The 22672-nt window shown below is 49.5% G+C and overlaps 1 protein-coding gene across 1 annotated transcript; it reads right to left on the bottom strand.

The window, feature by feature from the left end:
• Positions 1–1129: 1129 nt before the first annotated feature.
• Positions 1130–18191, bottom strand: PIGR (polymeric immunoglobulin receptor). Its single transcript, XM_063114948.1, has 11 exons — positions 18115–18191; positions 11617–11711; positions 10569–10913; positions 8454–9110; positions 6884–7216; positions 5995–6318; positions 4906–5059; positions 4387–4508; positions 3660–3791; positions 3487–3545; positions 1130–2420 (listed from the first exon to the last, which is right to left on the bottom strand). Exons 2-11 carry the CDS (start codon positions 11654–11656, stop codon positions 2325–2327), a joined length of 2262 nt encoding a protein of 753 aa, XP_062971018.1. The 5' UTR covers positions 11657–11711; positions 18115–18191; the 3' UTR covers positions 1130–2324.
• Positions 18192–22672: the final 4481 nt, after the last annotated feature.

Genomic DNA, 22672 nt, shown 5'->3' with positions numbered 1-22672 from the left:
TAGGATAGGCTACTGGAGCTCAGGAATAGCTTGCTGGTTACTGGCATGAATACAGAAACTATATCTGAATCCTCTGCTGTAGGCATGGCCCTTTGGGGGTGACAGCAGCTTCCCAGGGGGTAAGACAGTGATAGGTCCTGACACACCTTGCAATCTGGTGCATCCCCATCATAGAGAAGAGAGAAATAAACATCCCTGATGACCATCTCTCCTGGCTGGGGAGGAGCTCATGGCTCTGACCCAGGGTGGGGCCTGGGAATTGAGACTGGGCACTGCAGTTTGTGAAGCTGGAGGGGAGACCAGAGGAGGACTGGAGTCTGAGTACTGGGCAAGGGCAGGCCCGGGAAGCATGTGGCATCCAAGGCATTATCCACAAGGCCTGGGTAGAAGCAAAGGCCAGGCAGGATATAAGACTGGGAAGAACACTCTCCCAGAGAACTCTCCACACATGGGGGCCCTGTGGAATTGTCTAGGGACGAAACAGGGGAGCAAGCTGCCCACAGAGAGTTTGGACCTTCGTATAGGATTAGGCATAGTTTAGTGCCAGACCCTAGGAACAATTTTAATAGACAAGGGGGTTCTTTATCTAATTACTGTTCCCCCAAAGAGACTTTGCATCAACAATTCTAAAACCCAAGTTATCACATAACTGGTTTCTAGTTGCTAGTCCTATAGAAAGAGTTTCCACATTTGGTTACCTAAGTTTTGGTTAGCAGCCTCTTGATCTTAGAGGGTAGCCTAGGAAGGCATGAGATTCAAGGTTAAGTATCTCATCGGTGCTTCACCAAGATGGTTTTGGGGTTTTTTTGGGTTTTTTTAATGCCCAAGAAAAACACTGGTTATAGCTGCTTTCAGTTAATTTCACTATAAATAATCTGAATCATGTTCTGCAAAATAGAAATTTGGGGTCTTGACCACTGGAATAGACACAAAACTATTCTTTTATTGAAGATAATCTTGTCCCACCTGTAGGCACTCTCCCAGTCCCCCTCTGCCCAGCCTCGGAGCTGGCGGAGACTTTGGTTTAGACACATGTCCTGGGGTGTCTGTAAGTGAACCAAAGCAAAACACTCTGGAGGAGTTGTCCAGGAGACAGAAGGTATGAGGGACAGATGCAGTCTGAGCCTCCTTGGTGGCAATCACAGTCTTTAATTATTAATTGAGTCACATTCTGATTTGTCAGCAAGTACCAGATGCTAGCTGAAGTACAGAGCTCAGAGGGAAAAAGTCCTGAAGCTTTGGCTCTTTGGAGACCAGTCCCTCCCAGCATTGTCAAACACCCTCTTTCCTTCCCTTCCACTTGAACTCTTCAGATATGAGAGGCTATGAGTGTTTGACCTTTCTTTGATCTTAGATCTGGGAGAGTGACAGAAAGGGAAAGGGTCATCTTCCCTGAGATGGGGCCTGGGAAAGATCAGTCTCTGCATTTTTCTCTTCTTCCTCCTCCTCCTTCTCCTTATTCTAAAACTCTGCCTCCAACAGGGGGTGGGGGCTCTTGTAGAAGCCAAATCTAGTTTGATGCTAGTTTATCTCCCCGGATGCCCTTGAGAAAAACTTTGCCTCTCAGGACCTCAATTTGCTCACCTGTGCAATGTAAGAATGTGTGTTTATGGTTCCTTGTATGTATGCCCATCATATAGGATCCCTAAGGGCTTTGGACTCCTGACATTTTATGATGTCCCCAATAAGGGCAGAGGTGAGGATATCTGGTGAGAATTTCAGGCCTTTGTGAGTATAAATAACTGAGAGGAGCTGCGGCTTTCCAGGGTTCAGCGATGTTTACAGAAAGGCTGCCAGCGGGGGCCTGAGGCTTATCTGTTCCAGAGTCTAGCAGAGCACCTGGATTCTAGTACGTATTCAGATACATCTTTTGAATGAAGGAAAGAGAAGAGAGGAAGGAAGGGAGGGCAGGATGGAGTGGAGGGAAAAATCCCATTGACATCCCACAATAAGGGTGCAGAGAGAGGCTCTAAATGTCTCTGCTTTCTGAAACTGGCTCCCATCCCACCCTGGTCTTTCTTCTTTCAGAGGCTCCTCTGTGAGCTTAGTTCTCTTCCGCACCTTAGGTTCTCTCAATAGAAATAAGCTGCGGGTGGGAGTTCCTCATGCCACCCACCCCCAACAGGGACAGGACACCCACCTTCAAATTAGGCCAGGCTTTGATGCCACTTACAAAGGGACCAGCACACCTCTGAGGACAGGTAGGAAAAGCCTAGGTGAGTGTGAGTGCAGGCAGTGGAGCCCCCTGGAGCTGAGGGCCCGAGGATCAATGTGATTCTGAAGGTGATTGTCATGGGATTGTGGGGGGCAGCAGCCGGCACTGCCTAGGCATCCCTGGGGCCGTCCTGGACCTCGGTGGCCACGCTGTTGGACTGGAGCAGAAAGGCTGTGTAGGCCATCTCGGCGTCCTCCTTGGATGACTAAGGGCACAACAGGAGAGGAGTCAGCACTGGGGGCATTGGCCCAGTGGGTGGGGATTGGGAGGGAAGGGATGCACTCAGTATCCCGAATTTGTGATCTTGGCCCAAGCAGCACAAGCCAGTGCAATTCACAGTTCTCATTCTAGACCCCATGCTCACCAAGGACAAATGCAAAGTTTCACCCTCTAAAAATATCTCCCTCTGTCTCACTACCTCCTTCCGACACATGGGGTGGAAACATCTCTGTGGCTTGGGCCTGTCCCCAGAAGCTGTGCCCACACAGTCCACGGGCAAGGTGGCCTTGGCTGGTGTCAGCCAGGGCAGCTTATGTGTTTCTTTTTCCACCAGCCCAGAGAGGTAGCTTTTCAGCACAACGAGGCTGGAGGGGAAGGCTGTCTCTAGGGCTGAGTCTTTCATCTAATTGTGCTAAGCACAGGGGTCTCTGCCGGGGATGTCGAGGGGGGAGTGGATATGATAAAAAAGCATTAACGCCTCAGGATTAGAGGCTCAAGGTGTTACCCTTCTAGGCCCCTGAGCCTCAGGAAGGCGTGGGGGGAGGAGTTGCCTCTGGTGGGATTTCAGGTAACATGGCACTTGGTTGGGGTGGGCAGGGGCTTCTAATGACTATCAGATTCCCACCATGAGCAAATGTCTTCCAGGCCCAAGCAAAAGGCTGGTCCTGAGCAAACCCTCAAGGGAGCAGGGTGACCCGTGGACCACGGGTCCCACAACTCAGGAAGAGCATCCACGTAATCACCAGTGTGACATTTGATCTGCCCGCCCATGATGGCGTCGTTTCTGCACCCGCCTTCCTCATTCTCCCGCCTGCAGGTTGGCAGCCCATCCATGAGCTCACCACCTTCCTCAGCCTCGTGCACATCAACACCCCACAGCCACTGAGATGCATCTCTCCCTCGAAAGTCCTCCTGAATACGATTAACACCATTTCCCCCATGCTGGGATCAGCCCTCACGTTGAGATAATTTTTCCTGGTGTCTAACTGCAGTCCCTCATGCTGCATTTCCTGGTCACAAAGTGGGACTGCCTTGTCCTGCCTCACCCTCACCCTTTTTGCCTTCTTGGGTTCTATGATTTCCATGGTGCTCTCAGTGGTGGCAGCAAACTCTGTGGGAAGAGAAGGTGTGGGTTAGCACTCACTAGCCTCCTGTCCCAGCCCAGGTGGGGTCAGGTCCCGTTCTTGCTCTCCAGGGGTTGAGCATTCCCTCATGAGGGACGTACCATCTTTTCCTGCAAGGGATGTCTCCTGAGTGTCTGGAGAGGCTCCTATGTTGTCATTGGCTCCAAAATCCCTGGAGTTCCTGAGGTCCGACATGCTCATGTCTGTCCTGTAGCTTCTAATGGAAAGCCGGTCTGTTGGGGAGCAAGAGGAGGGGATGCAGGCTCAGGGGCCAGGGCAAAGGAGCCTGGATGTGCTGCCCCTCTCCGAGAGGATCTGCTGCAGCCCTGCAAGACAGCTGAGGGGCTGGGTGTCTTTAGTTGCTTGCCTTTGACTATGACCTAAAGCAGAAGGAAATGACCTGAATCTCCTTCCCAGTCCCTGTTCATGTATAATCAAGACTCAGTAATCCCTGACCTTCGTTTGCCACTCCGAGACCTTTCAATGCACAGCACCTCCTTTTGTCCTCACGACAGCCCCGCGAGGTGACTGTTCTCATCCCTGTCTTGAGCCACGAGGAAACTGAGGCCCAGGCCTCGGGCATCCCCACCTCCTCTTCCTGACAGCTCCACCTCTGAACTTAGACTCTGAGCAATCAGAGATGGCCTTCCAGAGATGGTCTTGGGACAGCAGCATTTACGTTTATCTTTCCCCACCCTGCTTTCTCGGAATCCTGTGCTGCAGCCTATGAACAAGAAGAGGTGGTAGCGGCCCCCCTCTAGGGGCAGCTGAGCCAGGACGAAGGGTGGGGGATCAGAGGTGGGGGTGGGGAGGCATCTGGGGACTCACCAACATTCTTCCTGTGCCGGGCTCTGGCCACCCCCACAGCCACGACCCCCAGCGCCAGCACCAGGCCCAGGGGCACCAGGGTGGAGACCAGCACTCTGGAGCTCCTGCCTTGTCCCTCAGAGCTAGAAGAAGGATCCAGTTAGTTAGTCACTGGAAGGGAGACCTGGGGGTCCCAGGATGTGCCTGCAGGTTGGCTCCAACTAGGTTTTCCTCCCAGGTTTATTCACTCTGTCCTCCTGATACTGCTCCTTAGCTCTGTTCTTTTAAGAAGCCTTCCCAGACAAGGCCAAGGCGAGGACTGGGCCTTCTCTGCCTCCCAGTCCTGAGGGATTGAACTGAGTTGTAGATACAGCCCCAGCCATGCGAGAAGGGCCGAGGGCACCACAGGACCCTCCCGAGCACAAGCAGAGGCAGTAAGACTGTCCCCGCTATTCAAGTGTGGAACAGTCTCCTCCTTGGACCTGGTGGCCCAGCCTCCAGTCCTCGGCCTCTGGGGTGTTCTCCAAGTGGGAAGCTCACCTGCTGAGATCCGAGGATGCTCTGCTGCCACTGGCTTGGTCTGCTGCATCCTCTACCACGCTTTCCTCTGCAAAAAGCCTGGGATTCTGCATGGCTTTGTTCTCTCTCCCCCTGACAATTGACTCTACCACCTCATTGCTGACACCGGAGGACCCTAGAGCAGAACAGAGTGAGGGCTGCTTTATGGCCTTTTCTCCACATTCTTACTGCTTGAGGTTAGGGAGTCTGAGGTGCGAGACTTCATTAGGAACCACAGGGTCAGGATTAGGTCTCAAGGATGTTGGGGTGGGACCCAGGATGCCATTAGAAACAAGGGAGCTTCTCTAGCTCGTCACAGATGATCCCTGCTCCATTACTACCAAATTCATTTCCATCTTCAAGCCTCCATGACATAGATCTAGCTGTGCATAAGGGCAGACTCCTTACTTTGCATCAGGGAGATTTTTCTCAGCTTGGAAACCCTGCCCCAGGCCTCCTGAAGGCAAAGCTAGGTGTGACAGTGCTGTCCCCTGGTGGTAGTTTGGCAACGGGGCTCCTCAGTGAGCCAGACCTGCTGGACCCAGGCACTGCAGGATTTCTAGGGGACTAAAAATACCCTCACTAGGGACAAATCATTTCCTGTGACATTTTTAAAAGAGGCTTGAAATGCAAACTTACTACATGAGATTGCCTTAATGCTCTTGCTCAGACATTCTAAATTAAGGTATCTGGCCCTCTCTTGAAAGCAGGCTTTGGCAGAGGGAGGTGTGAGTGTACACCATATGATTGTGACTCTGAAATTTGTATATCTAGAGGAAAATTTCTAGATATAGAAAGGACTTCAATCTCTTTTGAAGGGGCAACTGTGGGACCTGTCTTAATGCTGAAGTTAAATAGCAAACCCACTAGTTTTACTTAGTTTGTATATTTACTTGGGATGCCCTTTTTTGGAGAGTTCAATGAGACTATGTGGGGCCTAAATCTCACCTACCCCCCCCCCCCAACCTCTTATCACCAAACCTCAGGGTTGAGAAGCTGTTAGGCAGTGGCCTTCAAGGAGTCCTGCCTCTGGGGTCCCATGGGGTCCAGGCCCTGTTCTCTGGGACTCACCTTCCACGTTCTCCTCCACCGCCACGTAGACGGCTGCTGTCTCTCCATAGAAGTGGCCACGCTTCACTCCACACCAATACCAGCCCTCATCCGCCCTGCTGACTGAGCTCAGGGTCAAGGAGATGAGCCGGCTACTCTGGTCGCAGTTCACAAAGGCCTGGCTGGGGCCTTCATCTTGGCTGGGCAGGACTTGGCAGCCCTGGTTGCTCCATTTGCACCAGTATTTCTCATGGGAGTAGAATTTGCACGGGAAGTGGCAGGGAAGCTTCAGAGTCTCTCCCAGAACAGCAGTGACATTCTCTGGTACCTTGAGGTTGGGTTTTCCTGGAACAGAGAGGGCGGAAGAAATAGGCACAGAAGTTGGCACTTGGAGATGCTGCAGAGAAGTGACTGTGCTGGGGACCTTTGTCCACATTTCCTCTTTGGATAGCATTGCAAATAAACACGTTATGCATAATACCTAAATGTAATTATGCACTTATGCAATAATTTTTATTGAGGAATGCCACGATCAATGCAGTCTATCACAGAACATAGAACTTTGCACATGGACTTTGGTTCGCTTTCTTTATTCTTCCTTCTCTTCCAGACTCAATACAAAGAGCTATCTGCAGTACTCTACTTCAGTTGATGCCTGCATACTGCAAAAGAGGCCAATGTTCTTGACACTGGGAGGTGCTGCCTGTGGTAATTTGAAGAGTGTGAGGTGCTTGTTACAGGTCTGAAAATGTTGTGACCTCTGGACAGGTAGGCTCTCTCCTGAAGTCGGACCCATCAGCATGGACATGGGTGAGACAGCACGAAGAGTAGCTAGGGAATGATACTGCTGCCAGCTGGAGAGGTCTTGGGGCTTTTTCTCTTCCTACTTGCCCCTTCAGCAAACTCTTACCTTCAACAAGCTTGAGCTCCTTGACGGTCCTCCAGCGATTATCACCGTTGGTCAGACACCAGTAGAAGCCAGCATCCTGGGTGGTGAGCTGGTTGAGTATGACCGTGTAGGTGCCATTGCCTGGCTCTTCAGACAGTGCAAGCCTGCCCTCATACTGTTCCTGAACCAGCCCCTCACTCTGCACCAGCAGCGAGCACTGGCCATTCTGAGTCCCTTCCCAGCGACACCAGTACTTGAGGCTGTTGTCTTCCTTAGGGTTGTAGGAGCAGAGCACAGCCACAGAGCCTCCTGTTACGCCCTTCACCACAGAGGGACTACGGGGAATCACGGTCTCTAAAGCACAGACAGAGATGGGATGGAAGAACAGCAACATAGGAACAGGCTTGCATGGCCTGAGTGGCCTTTTCCCCATGGTCTCAGCCACAGCAGAGTGAAGTTTAGACAAAGCTCCTCACCCTTCTCAGAAAACGAAACAGACTTTCCTAATGTCCCAGAGCCTGTAGCTGGAGCCACCAGGACCAGACCCCGGTGGCCTTCACCAACAGGCTGCACACCTCATTCCTCTTTCCCACTCTATCCTGAGCAGGGCATAGAAGGAGAGACGAGTAGCACTTCTCCTTTGGTTTCTTACAAAGTCTCCTCTATGTAAGTTTTTGTCCATTTATTAGCTCATTCCACAAAAATGGCCAGATGGATGGTTTCCAAATTAAGAATATATGTTTAGAATGGTGTGATTTAAAATACAAACTATGTAGCAGAGGTAAATTGTTAAGGACTCTAAGAGGCATCTCAAAGAGAAGGACAGCTATTCTCCAAGCAGCTAAAGCTGAGGTCCAGAGAGAATCCCGGGTGACGAACATGTAGAGGAATGTGGTCAGGACCCAGAGTTGGATAGAGAAAGGATGCACAGGAAACATGTACCCTTTAAAGGAAAGATGCTTTGAACTGCAAGCACTGCTTTGCTGCTTCTCATAAGGGCAAGTCTATGCAGAGTGCTCCAGGGCAAGAAGGAGCAGGGATTTAACGATTTCACCATTAGGTCACTGATGGCTGGCCAACGTAGAGCTGAGTAGGCTAGATGGTGCTCAATGACACATGACCCTAAGAGATGTGGGCATGAAGAATTTAGAGGCTGGGGCATTGCCTTTCTGGGAAAGCTTTGTGGCCAAGGTAACCAATCCTTTTCCCATCTGAGTGTGAGAGTGAGGTGCCTGTCCTGCTCTGGGGTTGGGGAAGGAAACAGACAGCCCTGAGGGGCCTGCCACGGCGCTGAAACCCAGTCTGCAGGGCTTGCCTCAATCAGAGCCTCACCCTCCTCATTTCTGTTAAGCAGGGACAGCCATCAAAAGGCTTCGATAACAGAGAAGAGAAGTTAGGAACTAACACGAGGCAGAGGCTGTGTTTTCCAGTGCTCCTGTGCAGCTGTCCACATAGCATCGGGTGCAGGGCTGGTCAGTGAGTGAACATTGCTGACTGACTGTGAATCTGATGAGTGGACTCACCAGGAGCTGAGCCAGGCTCTCACCTGCCACACTGCCCCATCCCTGCCCACTCCCCACTATGGTCTCACCCTCATTGACGAAGAGTTGCCACTCTTGGATGGGCCAGCCTTCCTGCAGCAGACCCTCGGGGTGGGCTCCGCACAGGTAGCTCCCTGCATCCTCCTTCCTCAGGCCTGTGATCAGCACACTGAAGAGGCCATTCTTCTCTGTGGTATTGAGCAGGATCCTGCCCTCAAAGCCTGAAGCCCTCGTCCCCAGGGTATTGATGACCACATCACAGGTGTCTCCACTGCTCGCCTGGCACAGAAATTGGGCCACATCTGCCTCCTCAGTGCCTAGAGCACAATCAAAGTTCACTGAGCCCCCCAGGTCTCCATAAACCAGCTCAGGCTCGGGCTTTAGCACTTGGAGGTCAGCATTCTTCTTATCACCATCGGAATCATCCCCGGCCTGGCAGACATACAGCCCAGCATCACTGAGCCTGAGTCGGTTAATGACAACGCTGAATACTAACTGGCTGGTGCCCTGAATAAGAAGGCTTGCTCTGCCACTATAGCTGGGGTTCACATTATTATTGGAGTCAATAACTAGCTCGCAGTCCTCGCCTGTCTTCTTGCACAAGGACTTCCTCTTCTCAGCATTCTCACGGTTGAAAGGGCAGTTGATGGTTACTGATCCGCCCAGGTCTACTGTGTAGACTTCTGTGTCATTTGTAAGCTCAGGACCTGCAGAATGAGGGACAAGGGGGCAAGTTGTGATTCTACTTTCTTGCAACACAGAACTAATTGATGTTCCCAATGAGGGTCTGGGTGGGCCTATAATATGGAATGCTCTCCTTCCCAGAGGGGTACTGTCAGAATATGTCTTCCAAGGCCCAGCTTGACTGCCATCTCTCTATGAAACCTTCCTCAAGCTGGCACTAACCTCTCCCCCCTCTGTGCTCTGGTACTTACACCTATGCCATTCATGACATCCAGTCCAGTGTATACTTAATTATGTTCCCCACAGACTGAAAGCTCCTAGAGAGCAGAGACACATTTTCTCACGTTTGACTTACCTGCTGTAATCAGCACAATGCCTATACGAGGGTACTCATTAACAGTTCATGGAAAGATTCATATTAATTCTATATTTCCACAAATGTTTTGAGGTACTCTCATATGCAGTAGGTGCCCAAATTAACATGTGTTGAAATGAACAGAATATTCAAGGTAGTGGATTTCAGTGCATTGCAATAGAATTTTCTAAAAATTACGGCAGTCCAAACATGGAATGGGCTGCCTTCTAAAGTAGTGAGTTTCTCTATTTAGAAAGTTTAATTGGTGGCTGGGTTGGGATGTATACCCATCGTCTGCAATGTTCTTCTAGATGTCCAGGTAGGGTGAACTCTAAGCTCTCTTCAGCTCTTAAGATTCTGTGGTTTTACGAATCTCCATCACCACTTGAATGACCTCTTTATCTAGTTCACAGACAACAGTATGTATACCTCAACGGAGCAAAACACATCCTTGCAAGTCCCTGCAAATTTCCTCTCTTAAGAGCTCTTTCTACTTTAAGTTGCCCTTGACTGTCTAAAACGACCTTATTATCGAACCCTTGTCAGAAAGAGCTTTCCTTTTTTCTCTTTCTTCCATTAGAACCGGCTTGTTCAGCACCCCGTCCCTTCAGGATCCTGGCCTTTGGTCAAGAACTGGTAATCTAATTTATGCTGGTAGTGTTGATGGATTCCAGATTTTTTTAAAAAATGCATTTTAAAAGAAGCCTTCTGGTGACTCAAGGCCTTGATCTGAAGGTACACTGATGGTAGGAATTTAGGAATCCCTGTGAATCTCTCCCAGCTTTTTCTATCTTTTTAGGCTCATAGACCTTTGGTACCACATGCAATAAACACAAGGAGAGAAATTGTTCTCCTGATACCCTTCCAAGCTAGGGCTTCAGTAAACCTTAAAATGTTATAGGCCCAGAAGACCCAGACAGGTTTGCCCACTGCCCCTGGGTAGGCCCATCTGTCTCCCCTTCATGCCCTATTATGGAAGGTTTTGACTCACTACGGTGGGGGGAGCCTTTTGACCCCATGCTGGGACACGCTTCCCTGTCAGGAAGTTCTTCCTCAAGCCTTCCCGTTGCACCTGAGATGATTCCCTCTAACCTTCCCCCAGAAGCCCAGGGAGGCTGGTCCTTACCCTGGCTGACCTCCAGGCTTACATCGAAGGACAGGCCTCGGATATTGAGGCCCAGACCACACTTGTAGCGCCCGGAGTCATTCTGGGTGAGCTGGGCAATGTTGACCACGAATGTGCCATTCTCTGGGAAGTTGGTGAGGTTGGCTCTGCCCACATAGTCCTTGGAGACATAGCCCGTGGAGGAGATGAGGGTCGTGCAGTGGCCGCTGGCCCCTTGCTGGCACCAGTACTTGCGGGTGTGCCGGTTGACGGAGCTGGGGGGGTAAAAGCACTGGATGGACACTGAATCACCTTCCACTCTGCTCACCTCCTGGGGGCCAAATATGGGACTCTTCATGGAGACCACTGTGGGGACAGAAGACAGAGGCGTTCTGAGGCCCTTGGGCAGTAAAGCCTGCTGAAGGGGTCCACACAGCCCACCCTGAGGACGTGCAATTTTCTATCCAACTCATGTGTCGTCTGTGGGTTATTCACTGTCCTACAGCCAGACAATTGCTGCGATTGGGAAAAATGATTGCTTAATCATTGTTAAACTCTAATGTAATTCATTAATGATAACCATTTTAAGGACAGTGGAACAAAAAACTTATGATATCCGTTGTTTTTTTTTTAAATGCCATTTTTGCATTTGCTATCTGTTATTTCCTTATATTTCTAAAAACGCTTTGTAGATGATTTTCTTTTTTCCTAGATAAAAATATCGAGAGCCAGGAAGCGTAAGTGATTTTCCCCAAATCCCATAGCAAATCATGGAGATGCTTGGTTTGAGGTCAAGGTCTTTTTTTTATTCCCAGAGAAGACCCTTCACCAGATCCCTAATGGAAATTAGGCATTGACATTCCTGTCCATGATCCCCGGTGCTCACCAATCCATTTTCAGACATGGCTAATCTGCATTAACTATGTGACTCCTTCCCCAGGGAGTATACATTTGGAGAGGGGCCTCCCAGGGGATGAGCCTGATTTCAGTGTCCCCAGGGAACTGGATCCTGGAGGAGGGTGGGGTGAAGGGGGTAGAGCTCTGGGGAGTTGGGACCTGGCAGACTCACCTGGGAAGACAGCCAGCATGCAGGCAAGCAGGAAGAACATTATTGCTGGTGGCTGCTGAGGAGGCTGTGCCACCTGTGACTTCCGGTGTGAAATGCTGAAAGACAATAACCCCAGGAGATGAAGCTCCGCCATCTTGTAAGACTAATGGACCTTAGAGTTTCAGTAGCACCTACTTGGCTTTGTATCTCCAGCAACCGACGTAAATCCTGTTGAATGAATGAATGAATGGCTCCACCTTTCCTATAACAACTCGAAGTCCTGTCATCTATGGTACTAACTGTTCCTCAATAGTTACAAGCAGTTTTTGTCTTCTCAACTAAGCTGCAAGTTCCTCTGGGATAGATTCATGGAGCCATTTCTTCTGTAACCCTATTCAGGAGGCAAGGTCCTGGGCACACTGTAAAGTCTCAGGAACATCTTGCTAGGTGATTATTTACTACCAATACGTGGCACCATCTTTCTGTTTTTGCTGCCCTCCCTGCATCCCTGGGAGGTGGAGGTGGCTGGCATAATTTTTCATGTGTGCAGATGACTAAACTGAGATCCATAGAGGAGGTCTAATAATTATTAAGGTTGTAAATGTAATGATAACGGTCACAATCACCACCAATTTCTCTCTTACCATGCCCCAGGCACTATGTTAAATAATTTACATGTGTTATCTCATTTAAACTTGATATCGATCCTATGAAGTGGGTATTCTTATTCATATCTTACACTGGAGGGAATGAAAGCTTAAAGGTTAAGCTTAAGGCTTAAAGGTCAACAACTAGGACACATTCTGAGAAATGTGTTGTTAGATGACTTTGTCATTGTGCAAACATCATGGAGAGAACTTACACAGACCTGGGTGGTATAGCCTACTCCCTACCTAGGCTATATGGTTTAGCCACCATTGTGTACATGGCCTGTCATTGACCAAAACATCATTATGCAGCGCATGAAAAGATCACACAGGTGTTAGGTGTCTGTGGGTGGTGGGGGGAAGATTTGAACCCGGGTTTGTCTGACTCCAAAGTCCATGCTCTTAATCTCTCCACTGCTCTGCATTGCACCTCAAATACAACTGCATGAGCATACCTCATGCTTATGCCTGTTACTTGTAGAGCCCATTGCTTGTCAAAGCACTATCATTTACATTATTTCACTTGAACTTTATAACTTCCCTCTAAATAAGACGGATATAATCACAACCATTTTATGGATAAGAAAATAGAGATCTTGAGATGCTGAATGATGTGCCCAAGGTTTCCAAGTGACTTGGTTGTAAGGTCGAGGTTAAACGTAGGTGTTATGGTTTTTGCAATTCTGCCTGGTGAGGTCTGGCAGACAGAGATGGAGAAGCCAAGATAAGACCACTCACAGGGTGCAGCCCGTGTGGACACTGTCACACCAGGACACAGCCCAGGGCTGGCTGGGGAGATTTGAGGGTCCCAGGGCCCTGCCTTCCTGCAGCTGTCCTCAGGATCCAAACTGCAGCCTGGAGGAGAGGGGAGAAGAGAGGAGGCCCAGTTTTCCCACAGACTTTGACAGACTTTAAACCTTGGAAGAGACTTGACAAAGAGACTGTTAAAGGAGAAAACAATGATGATAAGCCCTGGGCAGTAATGAGCACTGTAAAGATAAGGAAGCTCTAGGCAGGAGGGAGCCGGCATCGTCTCCAGGCCTTTCTCGCCACCTTGGCCTCTGCTCCTGTTCTCAGAGGCTCCCTTCATGAGCTTGGGCCAAAGGCAATAGAGTTGTTTATCTTGGTTATTTCACTTCTGTAAGGGAATTTCCCAAGAAGGAACACTTTTATTTCCTTGTGGAGATAAAGGTATTCTGTTTCTCCATTCTCTGGAAGAGTAAGGGGGGTAGGGTAGGGACAAATATGGGTGTCAGGTCGCAACTCTTGAGGATTTCTTGCCTGGTTAATCAACCCAGACCTTTCTCACCAGGCCGATGATTAACTCCTGAAGTGGTGCCTTAGCCAAAAACACTTGGATGCTCTCAGGGGACGCTGGCTGCGGGATCACCTGAGTGGGCACGGCAGGTGGCCATGGGAGAAGCTCCCAGGTGGGAGTGACTTTCAGAAGGCTGGGAAGTCTGTCTTCTCTGGAATAGTTGGGATGGGCTGGAAGCAAAGTCCCTGGAAATCTACCACTTGCCATTTGTGCTGGCCTTGGGTGCAGTTACAAGTGGGAAGACAAAATGCCCTGTGATTTTTAGAGCCCCAAAAGCGGGCTAGCAGTGGCTACCTTTGGTTCTGGTCCCTGTCCTCACTTCTAGATAAGCGAGCTTCCTAGTATTTCTGTAAGACCAGAGTGAGTCTTTCTATGGGCTGGGCTGGGGGAGGGGATGTAGCCCCTTTTCTGGATTGGTGAAGTGGCTTGCCCTGAGTCACAGAATCAGATACCAGGTTTTCCAAGGTGGGGGGTCCCGACTTCGGCCCAGACTTCCTCTCCTTTTGTGACATGCTTGGGTGGCCATGCCTGTCTGCATGGAGTGGGGCATGTATGTGTACCCCTTACCCTTTGCATAGTCTCAAGTCAGGGATGAGAGCATCTGGCACGCATGGCTGGAAGGGAAGATCTGGCTGAGGGTGACATCAGTAAGGAAGCACAAAGCCTAGTCTCCAGGGAGATGACAGCACGAGAAGGCACCCATGCTCTCAGTAACTCTTCTTTGCCCAAAGCTAAAATTGGAGCACATTTTCTCTGCTAGCAGCTGAAAGGATCCCGTGCTTTGAGAATCATTAGGTACCCCTTTCTCTCAAACAGACTTTCTCCCAAACCCAGGTGATTCAAGTCACAGGAGGCCCCAGTTCCAGGGTGATTGGAGCTGGATTGAAAGGATTTGCTTAAGGAAGGAAAGAAAGAACATAGCATTCATTGGGCACCTACTATGTGCCAGATGCTTTACTAGGTTCTTTCTTATATGACTTCATTCATTAGCACAGCAACTGCAGAGGTAGATGTCATTACCTTCATATTGCAGATGGGAAATTGAAGGGTTAGAGACATTCTTGACTCCAAGACCCATGACAGAATTGGAACTTGAGATCACTAACCCATTATCACTCCTTGAATGAGCAGAGGGACCTGTTTTACTGGGTTATAACTATGCTAGTATATTATTACATGAAGACACTTTTCTGGTTCTTAAACCAGGAGTTAGTTGTTTTTTCATGGAGGAGGCTGAGATGTTCCAGATAATTCGCAGTTCAATGAATTATTATCCACAATATATTAATAACACATGTCACACAATTGTGGATTGGGGCAGGGGTGTATGTTGTGCTGGAGAATGGAGTTGTCTCCTTACGAGATTAGTGGAGACAACTCCCCTTCAGTTAAAGTGACTGCTCCTCAGCTCTCATAGCATGGAGTCCAAACCTTTGTCCATCTGATTTCAGGTTTCAGAAGAAGGAGGATCTCCTGGACCCAGGTTCTGGCTTGGCTTCTGGTGAGCCTTGTGGCCTGGAGACCTTGCAGAAATTCTGGGCTCATCCTCTGTTTAGCGAACATGGAGGAACAGGAAGCTCTGGAGTTCAGAGGAGTGTAGAGTGGCTGGCCTGGCTGGGGAGGGGGTTTTCCTTAGCCTGGACTGAGAATGCCCTTCCCCACTTCTAGGAGAGGTGCTGCCTGAGTCCGGTTGGGACTGTCATTCTAATCTCCCATGGGTGGAGAGAAGGAGCACAGACTAAAGTGAGCTTGGAATTAACTGTGTGAAGAGGAGCCTTGAGTCCAGCATCCTGCTCTGCTGCAGGCCACAAGGAGAGCTCTACCACTTGGGCGAAATATGCTGGCTCAGCTCCCTTATCTGTAACTGGGGCATAATAGTCCCTGACTCTTCTAGCTTGAAGGGCTAGTGTGGAATGAGGGAATATGGATGGGGTGGGGGTAATGGGATAATGTATATGGAAGCACTTAAATAGTATGAAGTGCTCCTCGACTGTAAGAGGTTACCCTCACTCTTAGCACAGGAGGGGAGGTGGCCTGTGCACTTGCCTGAGCGTGGCACAGAGCACCGGCTCCCCAGCTTGGCCACCAGCTCTCTCACTTGGCGGCTGTGTGATCTGGGGCAGGCTACTTAGATTCTTTGAGCTTCAAGTTCCTCATCCGTAAACTGGAGATCATTGTACCTAGCACAGAGCGTCGCTATAAGGATAAAATGAAACAACAGATGTAAAGTCCTTAGTATGGTGTCAAGCTCAAAAAATGTTAGTTCCTCTCCCCTGTCCTCTCTAAAATCAACACAGTGTTGTCCTTTCTCCTGTCATAGAATGAGAGGAGAATAGAAGTCTCCTTGCTGAGCATCCTTTCAAGCTGGGAATGAGTTACTCTGGTTGGACCAACATGGCCGAGAAAGGAGACCAGCACTAGGACTAGGTTAGAACACAAACTGAGTTCTTTGAAAGTGCTTTATATGTGTTAACCTGTTCAATCTTCATAGCTGCCCTTGGAGGTAGGACAAAATGGGCAACCCCATTTCACAGGTGAGACAATTGAGGCACAGAGAGGGAAGAAATGTGCCCAAGGTTACACAGCTGCTAAGTGACTGAGATGGGATTCTGGATGAAGAGCACATGCTCTGAGCCACTCTGCTGTACCTCGGAGGGTCTCGCTGTCGAGAGGAAGCAGTCAGGAGAGGAAGGAGCAGGACATCCAACCTCAGAGAAGAGGGCTAGTTCAGTGCTCTGCCCTCCGCCTCTCACAAGAAAGGCAATTCCTGTGAAGAGACACCTGGACCCAGAGGTAGGTGCCAACAGAGAAATTTCTTCCTGAAAAATATTAGCTGCTATTTATTTAGCACCTACCAAGTGTAGGGTATGTTTCCCGTAACCCGGCACATTGATGCCGAAGCTTCCTTCTACTCCATCACAGTGTGTCAATGCCAGCGACTCTGGACCCCCGCCCCAGCCCACTCGCAGAGAGGGCAGACCATGGATGAGGGTCTCTGCTGAGCACAATGCAGGGGCAATAATAATTTTTTTTTTGAAGTTAGGCAATTTGTTTCTTAGGCGATATCAAAATGTCCTCACGGCCATATCAAAATGGCTGTCCCAAAATGTCACCATTCATACCTACTGGGTGACTTTCTTGATAACACTCACATAAACTCCTGGAGTCTTAGTTTCCTCAGCTATAAAATGGGATCCTGATCCCTACCTTGCCTACCTCTCAGGTTTGTTTCAGATGGAAGTGAGATGAAGCTGTGAAAGCCTAGGGTAAATGGATTTACTAAACGGACACCGATGTCATTACGCTTTTTATATACTAAAACCACAGAGGTCTAGGGCTGCTATGAGATGGGCAATGATCACAGAGTGAGTTGCTTTCCTGACTCCCGGTTCAGTCTTCTTTCTACTACCTTATCACATCTAGGGTAGGGAGAAGGTTGGATGGAGAGTTCCAGAGCTGGCTTCAGGCAGAACTTCTCATTGTAGCCACCAGATAGCTGCCTCCTACTCAAATCCCTGAAATTGGTACATCCCCTCTGCAGATGTTAAGGAACCTGTGATTTCCCCAGTAAAGGGAGAAGGCAATGGCAAAGCCACTGTAGCAGATGCACGAAGGGATCTGGGGATGGAGCCTGATCGCGGCTGGCCTGTGCCTAGCAGGTGCCACAGCTGGCTTGCGGATGCTGTCAGGATAGGCAAGGAGAGGGGAGGCCATATCTCAAGCTTCCTGGCTGCATCAGGACACAGGAATGCCCCTGTGCCTTGGGGGTGGCTCTGCCCCACCTTACTCAGTGTCCTGTGAGGACCTTATTTTTCCTACCTGTAGCAAGGGCAGGATGATATACAATGATACACACGTATGTCTCAGGTGGCAGGACTCTGCTGGAACAAAGCTGGGTTGAAATTAGAAAGGACTTCAGACCCTCTTAGAAGCCTAGAAAAATGGGCTGAACGTGTCCTCACCAGAAAGCTGGAGGTGAAAAACAAGACTAGCAGAGGACTTGCTGTGTGCCAGCACTTTCTTTGCGTTATCTGGAATCCAGGCCTGTCTGGTGCTCAATCAATCTTTGAGTAATTTAACTAAATGGAAAAATACCAAACAATTGTTAATCCGCTCTGGAGGTCACACAGCCATTTAATACATATTTTCTCATTTGAACCCCCATTGACCTTTAGAGTAATAGGTATTACTTACATCCACATTTTACAGATTAAAAACCTGAGGCTCAGAGAGATTAGGTGACTTGCCTCAGGTAACACAGTTAAAAACTGCAGAGGAGTTAGGGAATTGGGGACCAAACTTAGAAGAGCTGCCTAATGCTGGTATCTTGTAGAAAAGGAGGGGGGGGCTTCCGCACGTATGCGTGTCCTTACTTGTCCCACTGCACATGCACCTTACTCCCCCACCACCCACAGTCACGCAGTCCCCCCTTGTCCTCCTCAGCCCCCTCTCTGTGAGGCTGGGAGCCGGGACTGTAAGAGACTGCCTGAGCTACCATCCAGGTCCCCTCCCAGAGAGCATCCCATTTGGGGAGCCCAGAGCAGCCACACTTACTTTTAGCCCCTTCCTTCTTTCCGGCTGATCCAGTCTCAGGGGCACAGCCTGCCGGCCAGTCTGTCACCCCTGCCTCTCTAGGAGCTGCCAACAGGGTGCTGGATGCTGCTGCTGCCAAAACTGAAACTATGCTCAGTGCCTGACCCACACCTGGCTCTTAAAGAGCCACTGTCCCATAGGCATGGCGGCCGGCCAGGGGCACATGACTCTTACTTTCATTTCAGTCTTCCTGGCTGGCTCCATTGGCTTTCCCTTGACCTTGGGGAGACTCTGCTACTTGGGACTCCTTCATCTTTGCAGTTGCAAGATGTGGATGGAGCGTCAAACATGAACAACCTATCTGTCACTTTCTAGCCACAAGACCTTAGGCAAGTCACCTTCGTATTTCTTTTCATCTGGAAAACAGGGGTAGTAATACCAAATCTACAGGTGGAGGATATAGCCTGATATTAGATATCAAAAGCCTGGCCCAATGCATGGTATGAAGCCGACGTTCGTTCGATTGGGCGCAGGTGGCAGAAATGGCTGTTTTAGTCCTTGGTCTCACATTCCCAGTCACTCGGGAACCCCCACCACCCCCCACCCCCGAGTCCCTGGGATACTCAACCTGGGCTAAGTCCGCCCTTTACACACCTTCTGCAAAGCCCCTTTCATCAGCCCCAGGGCTTCTGGGGTCTCAGGGTCCTGCCTCTTTCCTTTTAGTCCCTGGAAGAATTGAAGACTCTGGCTGCTTTGGGCTCCTCCGGAAATGGCTGACTTTAGAGTCTTGTTAGGGCCGCGGCTCGGCCCCACAGCAAGGAGAGTGTGACCTGCTGAGCTAGGGTAGCGACCTTCCTCCTTACCACAGTTAGTCCAGGGTGGTTTCCCAGGACATGACCTGGTGGAACTCCCAGGTATTCCCGAAATGACCATAGCAGTCTTGTGTCACATGATGAAGCCCACTCCCCAACGCACACACATATGGCCCCCATCCCGCCCCCCTAAGAGATCCTGCCCCATCCTACCAGTGCCCCATCCCATCCTAAACAGGCTCTCCCTACAGAGTCCTATAGGCCAAACCCCAGAAGGGGAAGGAGAAAAGGAGAAATAGAGCCCTGCGGAGGCACAAGGCAGCCAGAGCCCTGCGTCTTATTTTAGCTAACCGCTCGCTCACTTGTGGCTGTTAACCGCAGTCACAGATTTGAATGGGAAGGAAAAAAACCCCCAACCCCCCTATGTTCCATTATGGAGCTTAACTTCAGACCCTGAACCCATAATCTGAATGATGTAAGAAAAAAATTACCTAGTCACTTCTAAGCAAATTCAATCCAATATCTCAGTCATTTTACTCCAGAATGAACTTTCTTTCCTTTTTGTATCCCTTCTCTCCTCTGGGGTTTCTGTTAAATCTGGGAAGAATAGTCACGGGTGGGGTGCCGGCCAGTGTTACCCTGAGGAGTGGTCCATTACTGTGGTCTTGCTTTGTCACAGTGCTACATTGGCCTTGTGCTCCAGAAGGAAATAGTTTTGTCCACTGTGATGTGACTTGTCCTGCCTGGTTCGTGGGCCTTTGTCTCTGCCCCTCTGGAGAGCTCTGTGGTCCACTCTGTGTCCTCCTTGTCCCTGCTGCTGAGCTCCTTTGGGTAGGACTTCCAGGGCCCCTCAGCCCTTCCTTGCCCTTCTTGTGGGTGCAGGGTATGTCTGGCTGGTCCGCCTCTCTCCAAAGCCTTTGGGAGACCCTATGTGACAGAGTCCCTTTCCCCCTCAACATCCCTTGTAGCCTTTTGCGCTCCAACGTTCCTGAATTAATTGGGGGTGCAATGGCTATTAGAAAGACTGGAGACCACCGAAATCCTATACAGGATGGGCAAGGTGCAGGTTCCCTTGGGTCCTGGAATTTCCAGACCCATCTGGATATCTCTATTGTTGTTAATCCCCTCTCCTCTGCTGCAGCCCAGACTCAGTCCCACGGTGGTAGGTGGGAGGGCACAAAGACACATCGACAACTGAGCTCTGTTTCTTCCTCTTCTGTCATCTTTCTCCTCCCCAGTCCCAGGCTGGGTATCCAGTGGGAGGATGCGAGGGGAGACAAAGATGTGCGGGGACAGTGACGAGACAAGCCAGGTTCTGCCAGATATCAAAGGTTTTCTGTCTTACACCTCTCTCCATTTGAACTCAATAGTGAGGATACCTGTAGGGTTTGTTTTCTCATTTCTCAGTAATCTGTTTTCCCCAAAGCAGGGAATAACTTGTGGCTCATTGTCTGGGCTGGAGGAGGGGTTAAGGGAGGCCCACTGTGTACTGGCATAGAAACTTGATGAGCAAAGCCTCGGGGGGCCTGGCTGTCCTTCCCTGCTCCATTATTCCATGATAGTGGGTCTTTTTTTACTAGATCGTGTCCTGGTTCATGTTCCCAGTAGTCTTCAAAACTGTCTTAGCAGATCGTGTCAGACATACATGCATGTGCACAGACATACACACACACCCCCACATACCCGAAGCCCACACACCCCACTGGTCCAGCTTAGGGAAAGGGGAAAATGAGAAATAGAACCCAGGGGACAGCCAGGAAGTCCAAGTCTTGCATCCTATTTTGGGGTCAGCCACACACTGGTGGTGTGATTGGAGACTCTAGCTTCCCCTCTCGCACTGTGTCCTCCCCTTCTGGAAACTGGTGGCCCTGTAGCAACCCCTGCACCCTAGCCCTGAGGGGAGGACGGTCTGGCCAAGAGGCCCCAACTGCCTGACTCACTAATAACGATGCAATAATCATGCGTTCCCAAACTGACATCACCTGATCTGCTCAATCCCCCCCCTCCTTTTAAGGGTAATAATACAAGAAAATATACAAGAAGAACTGCTTCTCCTTTGACTTTCATGGCTCTGGGACTCGGCATGAGTTAGTGTAGAGAAATCCAGAGAGAGACTGGTCTGAGGTCAGAACTTCTCTGTCCTGGTACTGGTTCTGCCTCTAACTTGCTGAGTGACCTTTGCAAATCACTGTCTCCTTTAGGCCTGGAGGCTTTTCATCTGTTAAATGAGAGGGCAGGGCCCAATCATTCCCAATGCTCTTCCAGTTCTAGAATTCTGTGTTTTGACTGAGAATGGAATTCGTTTCCTGTGGCTGCTGTAACAAATTACTACAACCTTGGTGGCTTAAAACAATAGAAATTTATTCTCTCTCAGTTTGAGAGGCCAGAAGTCTAAAATCAGGGTGTCAGCAGGGCCACCTTCCTTGTGGAGGCTCTAGGGGACAATTTGTCCCCTGCTTCTTCCAGCTCCTGGGTGCTGCTGGTATTCCTTGGCTTGGAGGTACATTGCTCCAATCTCTGTCCCCATGGACCCATTTCCTTCTGTGTTTCTCAAATATCTCTCTGCTTCCCTCTTATACTTGTGATGGCAGTTAGGGTCCACCTGGATAATCTCAAGATCCTGAATTTAATCATATCTACAACAACGTTTTTCCCAAAATAAGGTCATATTTACAGGTTCCAGGGATTAGGACACAGACCTATCTCTGAGGGGTTGATTTTCAGCCTACCACAAGCATCTACTATGACCATGACCAGTTAAAGGTCCAGGGAGATTGGAGACATACAGGAATGTGTGTCCCTGTTCCCCAAGGGCAGATAGTGTGATTGTGGAGTCATCACCCACGTACAACACTGTCAAGAAACACACGAGCCAGATGGTAGCAAGCATGGGGAGGCAGTGCAGCCTTGTGGAAAGAGCATGGGCTCTGGACATAGACCACCCTGGGTTCACATCCAAGCATTGACACCTGCTAGCCAGGGCACCTTGGACAGATTATTCAATGTCTCTGGGGCTCATTATACTTAGTGCATAAATATGTTATAAAGATTAAGTGTAATACATGCAGTGGCTGGCATCTGACAAGTGCTTATGATTCGGTAGCAGAGGAATGGGACAGCACCGGATTTCAGAACTCAGAGTGATTCCCCACAGAATGATGAAAACTGAAGACAGAGAAGAGAAATGACTTGCTCTCATTTGCAAGGTAAGATAATGGCATAGAAAGGTCTAGAACCAAGGTCTTCCAGCACTGGGCATTTTCCTCCACTTCCCAAAGCCTTCACTCTCAAGATGAATCCTTTGGATTATGTTTCTACAGATAGCAAGGGATTTCCATTTACAACCTTGGTTAATCCAGAGAAGACTGGAGACGATGGAGCCCACAGACCCACACAGATCCAACCCTCAGGCTGTCATTATTAGCTTGATGCTCCAAGACTATGGGTTGACCCAATCACTAACAGAGAAGGGGAGACCCAAGACATACAGTCCTTCCCCATCCTCCTCTGCCCACTGGGCATCCCTCAGAGAGGATGGTTCTTATGAGCATGGCTCTTGCCAGAAGAATGAGATAAGAGTGGGCAGATGAAATGCTGTTTACTGCCAGTTCTCTGCTCTTATGTGCAGGTCTTTAGCTGAGTCAATGTTTAACCCCTGTTTGGAGCCAATGTTTAATCCTTGGCCAACCAGCCCTGTAATCCAGCATTTCCTTTCAACCTTAGAATATAGAGTCATTTTAGTATCACTCCCTAGAAAATAGAATTGT

The sequence above is a fragment of the Cynocephalus volans genome, chromosome 11 (genome assembly GCF_027409185.1).
Source record: "Cynocephalus volans isolate mCynVol1 chromosome 11, mCynVol1.pri, whole genome shotgun sequence".
Taxonomy (NCBI): Eukaryota; Metazoa; Chordata; class Mammalia; order Dermoptera; family Cynocephalidae; genus Cynocephalus; species Cynocephalus volans.
The sequence above is the reverse complement of the archived record's forward strand: the minus strand, read 5'-3'. Positions and strand labels throughout refer to the sequence as shown.

Coding starts and splice junctions, on each gene's coding strand:
- PIGR (XM_063114948.1), bottom strand. CDS start 11,656: ATGTTCTTCCTGCTTGCCTGCATGCTGGCTGTCTTCCCAG. Junction 4,509..4,905: donor GCATCCTCGGATCTCAGCAG/GTGAGCTTCCCA, acceptor TCCTTCTTCTAG/CTCTGAGGGACAAGGCAGGA. Junction 3,792..4,386: donor CCGGCACAGGAAGAATGTTG/GTGAGTCCCCAG, acceptor GCTCCCCAACAG/ACCGGCTTTCCATTAGAAGC.